At 45.9% G+C, this 14197-nt stretch overlaps 3 protein-coding genes across 5 annotated transcripts in view; 2 read left to right on the top strand and 1 right to left on the bottom strand.

The window, feature by feature from the left end:
- The first annotated feature begins 191 nt into the window (after positions 1 to 191).
- Positions 192 to 1919, top strand: LOC134017244 (claudin-10-like). The gene is made up of 5 exons (XM_062456672.1): positions 192 to 525; positions 709 to 870; positions 963 to 1044; positions 1216 to 1323; positions 1423 to 1919. Exons 1-5 carry the CDS (start codon positions 294 to 296, stop codon positions 1634 to 1636), a joined length of 798 nt encoding a protein of 265 aa, XP_062312656.1. The 5' UTR covers positions 192 to 293; the 3' UTR covers positions 1637 to 1919.
- A 259-nt stretch (positions 1920 to 2178) lies between these two features.
- On the top strand, positions 2179 to 9997 carry dnajc3a (DnaJ (Hsp40) homolog, subfamily C, member 3a). Its single transcript, XM_062456668.1, has 12 exons — positions 2179 to 2450; positions 2877 to 2987; positions 3123 to 3247; positions 3361 to 3435; positions 5787 to 5939; positions 6060 to 6241; positions 6367 to 6486; positions 6753 to 6858; positions 7015 to 7135; positions 8894 to 9026; positions 9346 to 9494; positions 9674 to 9997. The coding sequence occupies exons 1-12, from the start codon at positions 2369 to 2371 to the stop codon at positions 9835 to 9837; spliced, it is 1521 nt and encodes a 506-aa protein (XP_062312652.1). The 5' UTR covers positions 2179 to 2368; the 3' UTR covers positions 9838 to 9997.
- Positions 9998 to 10402: 405 nt separating this feature from the next.
- Positions 10403 to 14197, bottom strand: part of uggt2 (UDP-glucose glycoprotein glucosyltransferase 2) — a 32919-nt gene continuing 29124 nt past the window's right edge. For all 3 annotated transcript variants that reach the window (XM_062456665.1, XM_062456666.1, XM_062456667.1), the window contains 2 exons: positions 13095 to 13365; positions 10403 to 12771 (listed from right to left, as the gene is read on the bottom strand). In XM_062456665.1, coding sequence (XP_062312649.1) covers positions 12749 to 12771; positions 13095 to 13365 — 294 coding nt within the window. In that variant the 3' untranslated portion in view covers positions 10403 to 12748. The remainder of the gene's footprint in view (positions 12772 to 13094; positions 13366 to 14197) is intronic.

Here is a 14197-nt window from a genome sequence, read left to right as displayed (position 1 = left end):
AAGAAAAATAAACAACACTTGAGTTTATGCTGGTGATGGATAAGTTGAACCGATAACAAACATGCCACGACCTTCACGTAGCTCAGTCCTGTGCCCCTAAGCACCCTGCCACGGTCCTGCCATTATGACCAAGCCAGGATATGTGATGATGTACACAAAACAGCTTCATGGAAAGTGTAGGGGCACAGTGCTTCCTCAGTTTCAGTTGAGGCAGACACAGTAGCAGGCTCATCACAATCATCATCATCAGGCTTTTCCCTTTACTATCCTGTAAGCCACATAGAGAGGTAGCCATGAATTACAGGACTGTAGTGATGTACATAGAGATAGGCTGTTTTGTGGTGTGTGTGAGTGGATGGATCCTGGTCTGCTCCACCATGCCAACTGAGATTTGGACCTGGTCTGAAGTAAGCAGCATCGTCCTGACTACATCGAACTACTTCTCCAATCTTTGGAAGGACTGTGTTTCTGACTCAACCGGAATGTCTGACTGCAAGGGCATCCCTTCCCTGTTTGCACTGAGCTGTGAGTAGTTTATTCAACAGATTATCCTTTTCCATATTAGTATTGAATGAAGTTTTAATAATGGAGATTTATTTATATTTTAACTCCCCCTGTTTTTATAATAGATAAAGTTAAGACAAGAATGGCTTTACCTGGCTGTGAACTAAACCTGAAGTACAGTCTTTCTCTGTGCTACTTTGACAGGGGACATTCACATGTGTAGGGCTCTGATCATTACTTCTATAATCCTGGCATTCTTTGGGTCTATTCTGGTCTTGGTGGGGATGAAGTGCACCAAGCTGGGAGGATCGGAGATTATAAATGCAAGGGTAACATTTGCTGGAGGGATGAACTACCTGGTCTCAGGTAAATCTTTTGTGTTTGTGAGATGGTTGGTTTTGCATATATCAGTTTTTTTATAGGTTAAAATGCAACAGAACATTTATTTTTTGTTCTAGGGTTGTGTTCTATGGTGGCGTTTTCTTTTTTTGGAAACAAATTAAGAGCAGAATTTCATGATATGCATTTTAAGGAACAAAAGTAAGTATTCATTAATTTCACATTTGCATATTTAATTATAGGTAACTAAACGTGGGACAAAATGAAAGTATACCCGTATGACAACAAACCCATGTGCATGTCCATGGTCAATTTATTATACAATATATGACACATCATCATAATAGAAAACATTGCATTGTTTTTTTACAGGTTTGAAATAGGAGTTGGTGTGTATATTGGCTGGGGAGGCTCCACATTCCTAGTTGTCGGAGGCCTTCTTTATAGTATCATTGCAGGGAAGGAAGGATGCAACTCAAGGTGTGCAATTTTTAATACTTGCCATTAATAAATAAGATTTCCATTGCCAACAGATGACAATAATGACAAAAAGCTGTTCTCCAATCGTTCTTCCTACAGTTCAGACGGAAAGCAGCAGCCCCCCTACAGGATTTCTGAGGCCAACATCGTGTTAACCCCAGAGGCTCCAGTTAAACAGACCTACGTAGTGTCATCACAACGCACGGAGGGTGGACAGAGTCGGAAGTCAAGGGCCAGCAGTGACAGCCAAGCTAGCAATGTCTCTGAGATCAGCAGAAAAACCAAACCTTTTGCCACGAATGCCTATGTGTGACCTACTACAACTATGCACATAAACGGAAATAAAGGTGATAAAAATGAATGAATGCTTCCTGGCACCTTTGGCATTCAAGAATACAAGAAATTAGTCGTCTTTTTAATGATGCTTACAGTATACTTGACTGTTTTGACCAAGACAAGACTACAATATTGAAATGTTTTTTGTATATTAATGTTCATATGCCAACATGATGATGTTAATACTTGTATGCCTCAAAACCTATAGGCCAACAGTTCATGTGTGAGGTTTTATATAGCATACTTCTTTAAATAGTATTTGGATGTGCAACATATTGTCTTGTTTGGATTCTTTAAATATGGTTTTCTGACGATTGACTCATACGCTACATCCAGGCCCATCCGGGGTCAGATTAACGGCCTTCCATATACATGACCATGATTAGACACACCCTTGAGATACCGAATGTTAACTTTTTCTAGCGCCTCATATAACGACACGCGGCGAGGTTCTGCTGCCGTGGCTGCTCTCTGTTGAGGGAAACGTAGTGGGCGTAGTTTTCATCTAATTCATCCAATCAGAGCCACCCACGACCGGTAGAGTGGAGTAGCCTCAGTTAGCTCTGGTTGATTAGCTTGCAAAACTGTCATCCAGTTATGGGACTGTCAACTGTGGTTCTGTAATGGTTCGGAAAGCTATCTACTTTCAATACTATATATATTATTAATAGAAACGATATAGTTTGTTTTCGTACAATATTGATTCGCTATGGTTTCCATAAACCCAATCGCTCGCAAAATCTTTAATTACATTCCATTTGTTCTTGTTTTGATAGACCTGCGATATGAAGGTAAGCACACAAATCATGGACTTTAACCACAAGTTAACTTGGTCTAGCTAGCAACTAGCCGCTTATGTTGCTATGCACACTGCACACTGAAGCTTGAAACATAATTTGTATTTGGCTGTCTTGGCTAGCAATCTGCTGGGTTTGACGTTCACAGACTGGATTAAATGTTTCTGTAGCATGCTGCTTTTGAGTGTATCTGGCACGTGGTTCCCCAACCTGTATTGTAGGATCCCAAGTGTGGCCCAAGAGCAGCTGTTAGTGGAGCAGACTGGGTGTAGGAGAACGAGTTAGACTGCATTGTTGACGACTTGTAGCCTATACTCTTGACTAGCTTCAATGACAACACGCATGTTTCAGATTTCCCTACTCAAACAAACACAGACGAGAACGGCTGTTAACGTAAACATGTTATTCATCGCTTCTCAGGTGTAAGAAGCGACAAGGATGGCAGCGTCGAGAACCACCTTGAGATGGGAAAGAAACTGCTAGCTGCTGGACAGTTGGCTGACGCATTATCACACTTCCATGCAGCTGTTGGTCAGTATCCATCTACTACAACGATTAACGGTCACACTGGTCAACTGACTGACCATCTGCTCGGATAAAATGTTTTCTTTAAATTTGTTGACTTTAAATGTACTCAATTGGTCTATATGACTTATCCATGTCCAGATGGAGATCCCCAAAACTACATGGCCTACTACAGGAGAGCTACAGTTTACCTGGCCATGGGCAAGTCTAAGTCTGCCCTGCCAGATCTCAGCAAAGTCATAGAACTCAAACCAGACTTCACATCTGTGAGTGACATTATTCATTACAAATAAACATACTCAGCTGCTTGATGGCTGGATAAGGCAGCATTGTAAGAACTTGTTGTGAACCATAACTGTGAGACACGTCTTTCCAACAGGCAAGGCTTCAGAGAGGCAACCTGTTGCTGAAGCAGGGAAGGTTGGATGAAGCTGAGAGCGACTTTAAGAAAGTGGTGAGTGCTGCTTGAGTCTGAGGGAGAGGGGGCCCAGGGCAAATACTGCAGCTGGGTATCAGAAAGCGAAACTGAGCATCAGGATTCCCTGTCTTGTATTGTGGGGTGAATCACCAGGAGGTGTCAGTGTTGAACTGCGGAAAACATGGTCCTGTATTCACTTTAGTTAGATAACTTCTACACTGTATTAGAATCTATGCAAACGCTCCTGGCCTGTGGTTTAATGTTTGCTAGGCTGAACGTCTGAGTGATCATAGTGCTCAACTTTCTTTAGGATGTCAGTGAAATAACTCTGAAATGTTCTCGTTCAGTCGTTATATAGAAGGGCTTTTAATGGGATATCAATTAGCAGTGGTATAAAAAATACATTCTAACATGAAAAAAAGATTAATCACCATCTTTAGGCCATTTTCAAACTTGACTCTGATAATTACATGGGTAGGCACCTCTTCAGCTAGTCACCAGGGACAGTTTGCAGGTGCCCATTAAGGATCAGGATGGAAATTGGCTGCTAGGTTTTCCAATCATATTACCGTTCTTTTCCACCATGGCGCTGCCAGAAGTCATGAATGCCCTTGTTTGACTCCATTAAGGGGAACAGTATACCCTAGTGGGTCTATCAAGTAGAACACAAAGCAGAAATGTTTCAGTAGTTCCATCAGTGGCGGGATCTGCTGCCAGGCTGCTCTGGGTGAGGTGCGGCCCTGGGCCATCACTGACAGGGTCGCTCCGGGCTGCTCTGGGTGAGGTGTGGCCCTGGGCCATCACTGACAGGGTCGCTCCGGGCTGCTCTGGGTGAGGTGCGGCCCTGGGCCATCACTGACAGGGTCGCTCCGGGCTGCTCTGGGTGAGGTGCGGCCCTGGGCCATCACTGACAGGGTCGCTCCGGGCTGCTCTGGGTGAGGTGCGGCCCTGGGCCATCACTGACAGGGTCGCTCCAGGCTGCTCTGGGTGAGGTGCGGCCCTGGGCCATCACTGACAGGGTCGCTCCGGGCTGCTCTGGGTGAGGTGCGGCCCTGGGCCATCACTGACAGGGTCGCTCCGGGCTGCTCTGGGTGAGGTGCGGCCCTGGGCCATCACTGAGGGTCGCTCCGGGCTGCTCTGGGTGAGGTGCGGCCCTGGGCCATCACTGACAGGGTCGCTCCGGGCTGCTCTGGGTGAGGTGCGGCCCTGGGCCATCACTGAGGGTCGCTCCGGGCTGCTCTGGGTGAGGTGCGGCCCTGGGCCATCACTGACAGGGTCGCTCCGGGCTGCTCTGGGTGAGGTGCGGCCCTGGGCCATCACTGACAGGGTCGCTCCGGGCTGCTCTGGGTGAGGTGCGGCCCTGGGCCATCACTGAGGGTCGCTCCGGGCTGCTCTGGGTGAGGTGCGGCCCTGGGCCATCACTGACAGGGTCGCTCCGGGCTGCTCTGGGTGAGGTGCGGCCCTGGGCCATCACTGACAGGGTCGCTCCGGGCTGCTCTGGGTGAGGTGCGGCCCTGGGCCATCACTGAGGGTCGCTCCGGGCTGCTCTGGGTGAGGTGCGGCCCTGGGCCATCACTGAGGGTCGCTCCGGGCCGCGGGCACACTCACTTTAGAACAAGGGGAGGAACGGCATCAACATTTGAATACCTCTGATTTTATCTCCTGACCCGCTAACGAGTACATTTGATTTGGAAGTGTGTCGAGAGGCAGCATACCGATCAGCTGTAATGCTTTTGTTGTTGTTTATCTATTCAAGGTGTTGGTAAAAGTTGGGATATTGTTTGAGGTGGTAATTGATGGGTAGCTGTCATGCTCTCCAGAGCTCCCTGCTCAGGTAGCGGTACTGGTGGTGACGTGTGTTTGTGTGTGGGGGAGTGGTCATGTTCACTGCGCAATATGCATTGAGACTGGTATAGTTCTTCTATGGTATTGTTTTGGTAGGATGTTGAGGGGTCTGGCCAGAGGTACGGGACGTGCGTTCCTGCTGCTTCAGCAGGTTATTACTCTGGCACTCTTATGCATCCCCTCTACCCGCTGGCCTCCCAGGGCTGAGCTAGCAGGAAAGCATAATAGGAGAGCCAAGTCTATTTGTTAAGGCTGTTCCATTAACTGAGCCTGCCATCATGACGATGATGAGCAGAGTGATGAGGAAGATTACTCCCTGATGGAGGTTGTGCATCAGTACGCAAGGAGCAGAAGAGTGATTGGCAAAAATATGTTTTGTTTATTTACAGTAGACCAGCCGTCGTTCTCTGTATTTATGAGCAGTCAGTAATGATGGCTGTAGGAACGGGATAGAAGCATCTTTTTTTTTTTACTAATGATTGTCTATGCAAAAAACCGAGTAGACCATGTTAATGTGGGCCTGTTGTCTGTGTGTTTCCCAGCTGAAGTCCAACCCCAGTAGCAAAGACCAGATGGAGGCCGAGAGGCAGCTGACCAAATCCGACGAGATCCAGCGTCTGGTGGTTCAGGCTCAGAATGACTTTGACCGTCGGGATTTCATCACCGCCGCCGCACAGCTGGACACCGTCATAGAGGTGAGTCGGTCTGAACTGCCGACGTTTCCCTGCCGGCCACGGTGCCACCTATTCCGGCGAGGTGCAAATTCGACATGTTAGCTGAACCAGGAAGCTGCGTGTGCTTCTGCGTGTGACCAGACATGCGTGTGGGACGTGAGCTCTCGGGAGCTGCGTACGGAGTGCTTCATCCAGCTGGGGGAGATGGGCAAGGCCATCAGCGACCTGAAGGCCACGTCCAAACTGAGGAACGACAACACGCAGGCCTTCTACAAACTGAGCACCATCTACTACAGCATGGGAGACCACGAGATGTCCCTCACGTAAGGCGCGCTGGACAGGGGCGGCTCGTCACTCAACTTTGGCTTAGGTAAATCTGTGATGCGTGTTTTTTTTGTGGAACCAACCCTATCCCCCCCCCCCCCCCCCCCCGCCTGTGTGGTTCCAGCGAGGTACGAGAGTGTCTGAAGCTAGACCCGGATCACAAGCTGTGCTACAGTCACTACAAGCAGGTGAAGAAGCTCAATAAACAGATCCAGTCTGCGGAGGAGCTCATCGACCAGCAGAGGTGAGAAACGATGTTTCGTGTGTGTGTGTGGGTATTTTTGGTTTCGCCTGAGTCACCCACATGCAACCCTTCCTGCCGGACAGCGTTGATAGAATAGCTGCTGTGTGATTCACCCGTCTCCAAACATCCCAGCCAGCGTCATCCGCTGTTGAAGAGCACCATGGATGAGGCGGGCCGTGGGGGGGGTGGGGTGGTCGTAACATCTGTGGGTGTATCAGCGTCTGTTGCATAAGAACAGTGCGTCAGCTGTGCTTCCTCCTCCATAGATACGGCGATGCCGTGAGCAAGTACGAGGCGGTGATGAAAACCGAGCCTAACGTGCAGCAGTACTCCCTGCACGCCAAGGAGCGCATCTGCCACTGCCTGGCCCAGGTAGGACTCGAGCCGTGCGGCCCTCGCCCTCGGCTGGGTGGAGACAGAACACCGGGGCTCTCCGGGCCTTCTCCAGGCTGCTTGGTTGTGGACAGTTGATGGGTAGTTTGACAATGTCACCCAGCCTCTCGTCTCTGCTGTGTCTGTCCCTCCCAGGATCAGCAGGCGGAGAGAGCCATCAAGGTGTGCAGCGAGGTCCTCAAGTCGGACCCCCAGAACGTCAACGCGTTAAAGGGCAGAGCTGAAGCCTACATCCAAGACGAGCAGTATGAAGAAGGTGAGGAGTGGTTGTCGCAAGGTGACCTCCAGAGTGAGCATGTCTGTGTCCCGACACAAAATGTTTCCTGGAGGCGGCGTATTTTCGATGCAAAGCGTTTTTGAACTGCTCATAGCATGTGCTTGGATATAGAGGGCAGTATTTTCCCACCAAAACCTCTGCCCAAAGATGATGTACTTTTTTTCTCTTTTCTCCCTCCCATCAAGCTGCGTTGACAGGACATGATTGCAACCGTATGGTCAAATCACTGTTGCCTGAAATCTCACAATGTAACATGGCATCCCTCTGTCCTTACACAAATATGCGGTATCCAAAAACGGAACCTGACAAAATTGCACACTTCTGAGTCGACATTTCTTTGAAGTTTTAGCATATTGTGCCCCTATCTCTCCTCCTTTGACCCCAAAAAACTAAAAAACATTGCCGCTGTTTTAAAAGTGATGCAATGTGACTTTAAATGCAGAGTGAGGCAATTTCCCTGCTGTCCTGAGCAATAGTAAGAGTATGCACAACCTGCCCTGATATACAGCTGCCCTGCCTGGGAGGCTGCCGTTAAGCACAGCAGCTCGTTAATCAACCTGGTAGCCATTCCAGGGTGGCAGTGCCAACACACACACACACACACACACACACAGTCCTTTAGCCTGTTTCCATTGATTTTTGTATTCCCTTCTGTTGCAGACCACAGCTTGAGTCACTGGCCTAATGCATATCCATTGTCAAGATACCGATCGCCATCTATTTATCACTGTTGTCTTATTGCTATGGTGTGTTAGCTCCCAACATTCAACTCATTTGGGGTTTTTTCTCGTCTCGAACATTATTTAGCATAATGGAACTGTAAAGCTGTAAAGGGAATGATGCCCAATGAGCCACAGAGTACATTGCAAATGGTAAATAAAGAGAAAGAAAAATCCTTAATTAGACACGTCAGCCTTGTACAGGCTTAACAAAGGTGTGAAACGGTCGAGACAAACACATACTAGCTTGGCGTCATGTTGGCACAACAGTCGATTAGAGCACAGATCTGAGAGTCTAAAGCCGAGATTAGATAGTTGTATTGTCCCTTCCAGCACTTCGCACAAGTGTGGTGGTTGTGAATGTGCGCACGTGCATGTGCGCAGGGTATAAATAGAGACCGCAAATGTGTCTGTAAGAGATGTTCCCGGGCAGGAATCTTATGCCATGGGGAGTTTTGGCCAGCGAAGCCTCACCATGGCTCCATGTCCCCTGCAGAAGGCAGGCAGGCAGGGTGGTGTGTTGACGGGGTTGGGCACCAGTAAATTGCCATTAAGGCACTTTATCTGCTTAGGCGTGAACACAACAGTGGGAGGTGGGAGCGTCAGCCGTCACGTGGGCTTTTAAACTGTCACAGCCCCACAGGGCCTTGTAAACACAATCTCTTTTTACTCCTCACGCACATCTGCGCACCCCCCACAGAGAGCCAACCCTGATCACACACGCACTCCATTCGGTCTGTCGGCTCTGTACGAACGAACAAAACATGGGTCGGAGTTGTGATTTCTGACGGGGGCAGAATTATGAGGTGGTGAACTAACTGTGTAGATGCAAAACGCAGATGGGGAATTTGTTCATGATGAATCGTATTCGCGCTGTTTATTTAGCAGTAGTTGACGCTGAGTCGTCAGATCCTTGGCCAAGCCTTGTGTGTTTCATCAGGGGCAGTTTGATTCTCCTGTAAAGGCACAAAACACACGTGACACATGGAGTTGTTTCATCATGTTTGCTTCTCTGCAGCTGTCAGGGACTTTGAGGCTGCCAAGGAGCACAGCGAGAACGACCGTCAGATCAAGGAGGGTCTGGAGAAAGCCCAGCGACTGCTCAAACAGTCCCAGAAGAGAGACTACTACAAGATCCTGGGTGTCAAGAGGTGGGTTACTGGCTAGCTCTGCTGCAGGACAGGGTTGTTACCAGTGTTTGTATTGGACAGTCCAATGAAGATGCACTGTCCAAGACGGCACATCTGGTTGTCTAGAGAACTCCCAAACAACAGGATTAAGGGGTTTGAGAACACTTGAGATGAGGATAAATCCTGGGATTGTAAATGCTCAATAGATAGAAATGTGTTCAATTCCTGATGCCATCCAGTTGCTGCTCAGTCGTTTCTTGAGCATCTACATATGATCTACAGGGACAATGGGGAAATAAACGGTCACAATCATATAACCTAGTGTGTGTCACTCTCCCAGATCTGCCCAGAAGAAGGAAATCATCAAAGCCTACAGGAAGCTAGCACAGCAGTGGCACCCAGACAACTTCCACGGCGAGGAGGAAAAGAAGAAGGCAGAGAAGAAGTTCATAGACATCGCTCAGGCCAAGGAGGTTCTCACTGACCCAGGTGCGTACACCCAGCGCTGCCGGCCTGGTGCTGGTCAGGTCTTCTCCTGACCTATTACTGCAGCTGTCTGGGTTCTTCCCCGGGAAGTCATCCAATTGATGCTAGTCAAGACAGCTGTTAAATGCACCTTTTTTAAATTCCTTGCATTTATACGTCGGCGCTCCTGTGTCTCTGTGCAGAGATGAGGAGCAAGTTTGACCAGGGAGAAGACCCCATGGATCCACAGAGCCAGCAGGGAGGTGGTCATCACCACCAGAACTTCCATGGAGGCTTCAACAGCTACCAGGGCGGCTTCAACCCCTTTGGCTCTGGACCGTTCAACTTCAAATTCAACTACAACTGAGCCGACAGACGTCAGAGCTCTGTTCAGCATGGCTGCAGCTCCTCATGATCTCACGAGCCTGTCAGGGAAGGAGCTCGCGAACAGCACACCGGCGTGTTCCAGGAGATGTGAAGACAACTGTGACTTTTTGAGCACAATAAAGATGTATTATGGTTCAGTATTTGGGATTCTATTTTCAAAACAAACAAAAATATCGAAGAGTTGCTAAGCATTTTCAATCTTCTGGGATCTTACAATTTGGGAGGCCTTCGATAAATTCCAAAGAAATGTTCCACAACTGGTGGAAGACGACACTGAAATTCCATTCGTAAAAGCAAAAGTGTACATAGTTACATTATTATTTTTATATGAATGGAGTTATTCTGAATTGTAAATAAAGATCTATTTATACCTACTTGATAACAGATCCATGATATTTATTTAATGAGTTTCCTTCAGAATCTGATAAGGTATTATTCAAAATCACATTTGATTAATACATTTGAAATCTTATGTATGGAACTGTAGAATGTCTTATGCACATACATTCAATCATACTGGCATAGAAACGGTGTCGACAAACATCGGTAGCAAAGATACATTTTATTAATCCTGACATGACGGCAACAAGGACAAACATTCTCTGGACACTTAAGAGCTTATACACCTTCTGGTTCTCATTTCTTGATTAGCTGTTAAGGCAGAAACATGGCACCACACATCTAAACATGGATTAACCCGTGTGCTGCCTTTGGGTCACATGACCCAAAGGTTCATAACGAACCACCGTTGTGTTTACCCAATACAAAAACAAATAAAAATAATTTTATTTTAACCTTCACAATGTGGGGGGTCTGAGACAGCCCGACGGTTAACCCTCGTGCTGCCTTCGGGTCACATGACCCAAAGGTTCATAACGAACCATCGTTGTGTTTACCCAATTTTACCCAATACAAAAACAAATTAAAATAATTTTCTTTTAACCTTTGCAATGTGGGGGCTCTGAGACAGCCCAACAGTTAAAAGAAAATGCTTCACTTTGTCTTTGTATGCGGTAAATCTGTCGCAATACGACGGTGGGTCACAATGACTGATGGGTCAGAATGACCCGAAGATAACACAAGGGTTAAAAGAAAATGCTTCACTTTGTTTTTGAATGCAGTAAAGTTGTCGCAATACGACGGTGGGTCACAATGACTGATGGGTCAGAATGACCCGAAGATAACACAAGGGTTAACACCTACTTCATTCCTGAGATAAAAGCGGTTTTATTGTGCATTTCAAGGCATTACAAAATCAATTTTGACAAGTGAAACATACTTTGACCAACATGAACACAGCCTGTAAACAAAATCAGTAACCTGTCAAATCCTATGTTCTACTTACTGTACCTTTTGCATAACAAACTACTGATATGGAAGCAATCTGTGACATATTTTGAAAAAAAAAAGAGGCATCGAATACTTAATATTGAAATTTAAACACCACCGAATTTGTTGGTTTTGAATTCACCTCTAAAATTGAAATATGAATTTATTTCAATGTAAAACAGAAATTCTGATCCAAAAATTCAAAGTTCGGAAATTCAGGTTGCTCAAATTCAAACAATAAAATTCAGATCCCCAACCCTGAATTTTCCAAACCTTGAATTGTTGGATCTCATTTTTATTTTTACATTGAAATAAATTCATATTTCAATTTTAAAAAGGTGAATTCTAAACCAACACATTTGGTGGTGTTTATATTTCTATATTAAGTATTCAAGGCCTTTTAAAATTCAAAACTTGTCACTGATTTGCTTCCCTATACTGAGATCCCTCTGTGATTCTAAGGTGAACATGATCTGCGCACAGACTCACTTGGCAGGCAGAGAGAGAGAGAGAGAGAGACATGGTTGGTGGGTTGAGCACTCATCCAGACAGCTTTGGGGGAGGGGCTCTGTCCATGTTATATTTAGTGATTACAGTAGCTCCAATACAGCAAGGTTTTTAACACAAAGCATGGAAATACGTCCTTAACGTACTTTTTAGTGCAAGAAAATAATATCTAAAATGCTGATTTGTACAATAACAGAGGCAACAAACTGATGAAAAACCTCAAGCAGTAGCAGTGCATCTTACAAATTAACATCAATTCCAATGTAATAGGCTCCATGTCTAAAGCCTTCTAAGGTGTGCAGATACATGATTTAGAATTGCACATGAAATTTCAATACAATTAAGGTTCCTGATCATTTCTAATGGCACTGTGATAGCCATTCAGCTAAGGAATGTGCCTTCTTGATTTGATTATTTTGCATACACTACAGTATCAGTGCAATCATTGCCATCACAAACTCCACAGTTTTCACCTATCATGGCCTATATAGCCCTGCATTTTTCCTGCTGCTCTTCATTCATACCTAATCTCTAATAAGGCCATAAAGCCATCTAATGTACTTCATGTAGTGTGCATCTATGGCAGGAAAAAGTACATCACATGCTGTCATGAGACATGGATGCCCATTAATTGAAATCTACATGATTTTTTAAATATGCAATATGCTTCTCTGTCCTCCTCTTCTGAAAGAGGTGGTTTAATATGTATTGGACAGTTTTGTGGAAAATGGGTTTGTACAGTTCCAGGATATTTCACAATGGGAACATTTCCATCAGGGTTTCTGTGAATTAACAGGAATGAATGAGAATTGTCATGTTTCTGCCACCAGGCTGCACTTCACTTGTGTATATTTATTTATTGCAAAATGTTTAAAATGATGGTGAGAGAAAACGCAAATGCGTTCCTTCTTTGTATTTCAGCAAAAAAAATGTACCCAATTCCCAAGTGGAAACATTCCAGAACGCCCTTCAATCTAAGTGAAATGTACATCTTTGTGCGGTGGTGTTCTTCAAGCTTCACAGGAAGACCATGTTCATCCTGGTGGGGGAGGATGCTAGAGCTCGTCCCGTAGGCTGCCTGGAAGGACAACAAGCAAGACACCAACGCAACTTCTTGTTACATGTCCCTGGCTTTAAAGTATATTTATAACCAAGGAGCCAATGTTAGCTTTTGTATGTTCCAGATATCAAACGAACATTTACCAGCCGTTGCCTGATAATAATATAATATGAGATCAAAATATAATATAGAAACAAGTAGAAAACAACCGGCTGCTGTAAGAAGTAGACATGAGTGATTTTGACATAAAAGCGAAACAACGAGGTTTAGAATGCATCATGTTGATCGTGTCCCATATGACGGTAGGCAACGTTAATGAAAACCCGTTCAACTTCACTGACCTTTCTCCTCCTGAGTGTGACCCTGGGCCCTCTGCTCCTGCACCTGGCTCAGTCCTGTGTGACCCTGGGCCCTCTGCTCCTGCACCTGGCTCAGTCCTGTGTGACCCTGGGCCCTCTGCTCCTGCACCTGGCTCAGTCCTGTGTGACCCTGGGCCCTCTGCTCCTGCACCTGGCTCAGTAACCGTTTGATCTCGTCGTCGTACTCCACCCACTCAGGCACGATCCGGGCCGCCGCTGTTAGCTTCGGCTCCTTGGTCTTGGGGTTATTGCACTGCAGCAGAGAAGGCAGACACAGACATCAGTCATGGCACCACCGCAGCAACCTCACAACAACCCAGACCATTTCTTCAGAGTGTCTGTAGAAACCATTTAAAGCTGATCTGATTTCCTGCTCCATTAAAGTGACATTAGTCTGTGTCTCCTGGTGCAGAGATGCCAACGAATGTCCCCTAGCCGAGTTAGAGAAACTCTTTACTTTCCAGGCTGTTAGAGCCTGTCCAATATTTCCAAAGCAAATACTTGCTCCATTGCTTGAATCCACGCTCAAAATTCATTTAGGAAATGGAAATATTACCAGTGTCTCCATTTCCTCAACGCCATCATCCACCTAGAAGTACTGCTACTTTCAACAGAGGAATGTTGAACATAATGTTCATGGATAACAGACATTAAGGAAGCTGAGAGAATCTTCAATCAAGTAGGCCAAACCAAGGGATGGCATGATTGAATCGGAATTATACACTTATTTTATAAATACATGAGTACAAAGGAGTATATGAAGACATCGTACTAAAAACTGTGCTTAATTTCTGACAGGAACACTAATTCATTTGAACCATTTCTTCAACTCAGTAATACTGCACATTTATTCCAGATGCTATAGCTCTGCTGAATGGAGGTTCTCCTTCCATTTGACATTTACATTGCAGTACAGAACAGTGTGTGTAGGGGGATAACTAGCGAATAGAATAGCAGAACCAAAAGCATTTGAAACACAGATGTACAACGTTCAGTATGTGTACACAGCATTTTACTCGGAACAAGATGTGGCAGTGTTTTTGGTCAGAGTCGTGCGGCTGTAGTTAACTCCATCAGAAACACTG

The sequence above is a fragment of the Osmerus eperlanus genome, chromosome 3, assembly GCF_963692335.1.
Source record: "Osmerus eperlanus chromosome 3, fOsmEpe2.1, whole genome shotgun sequence".
Taxonomy (NCBI): domain Eukaryota; kingdom Metazoa; phylum Chordata; class Actinopteri; order Osmeriformes; family Osmeridae; genus Osmerus; species Osmerus eperlanus.
This window is presented reverse-complemented; position numbering and strand designations above follow the sequence as displayed.

Coding starts and splice junctions, on each gene's coding strand:
- dnajc3a (XM_062456668.1), top strand. CDS start 2,369: ATGGTTTCCATAAACCCAATCGCTCGCAAAATCTTTAATTACATTCCA. Junction 3,436..5,786: donor AGAGCGACTTTAAGAAAGTG/GTGAGTGCTGCT, acceptor TGTGTTTCCCAG/CTGAAGTCCAACCCCAGTAG. Junction 7,136..8,893: donor AGACGAGCAGTATGAAGAAG/GTGAGGAGTGGT, acceptor GCTTCTCTGCAG/CTGTCAGGGACTTTGAGGCT.
- LOC134017244 (XM_062456672.1), top strand. CDS start 294: ATGAATTACAGGACTGTAGTGATGTACATAGAGATAGGCTGTTTTGTG. Junction 871..962: donor GATGAACTACCTGGTCTCAG/GTAAATCTTTTG, acceptor TTTTTGTTCTAG/GGTTGTGTTCTATGGTGGCG. Junction 1,324..1,422: donor AAGGAAGGATGCAACTCAAG/GTGTGCAATTTT, acceptor TTCTTCCTACAG/TTCAGACGGAAAGCAGCAGC.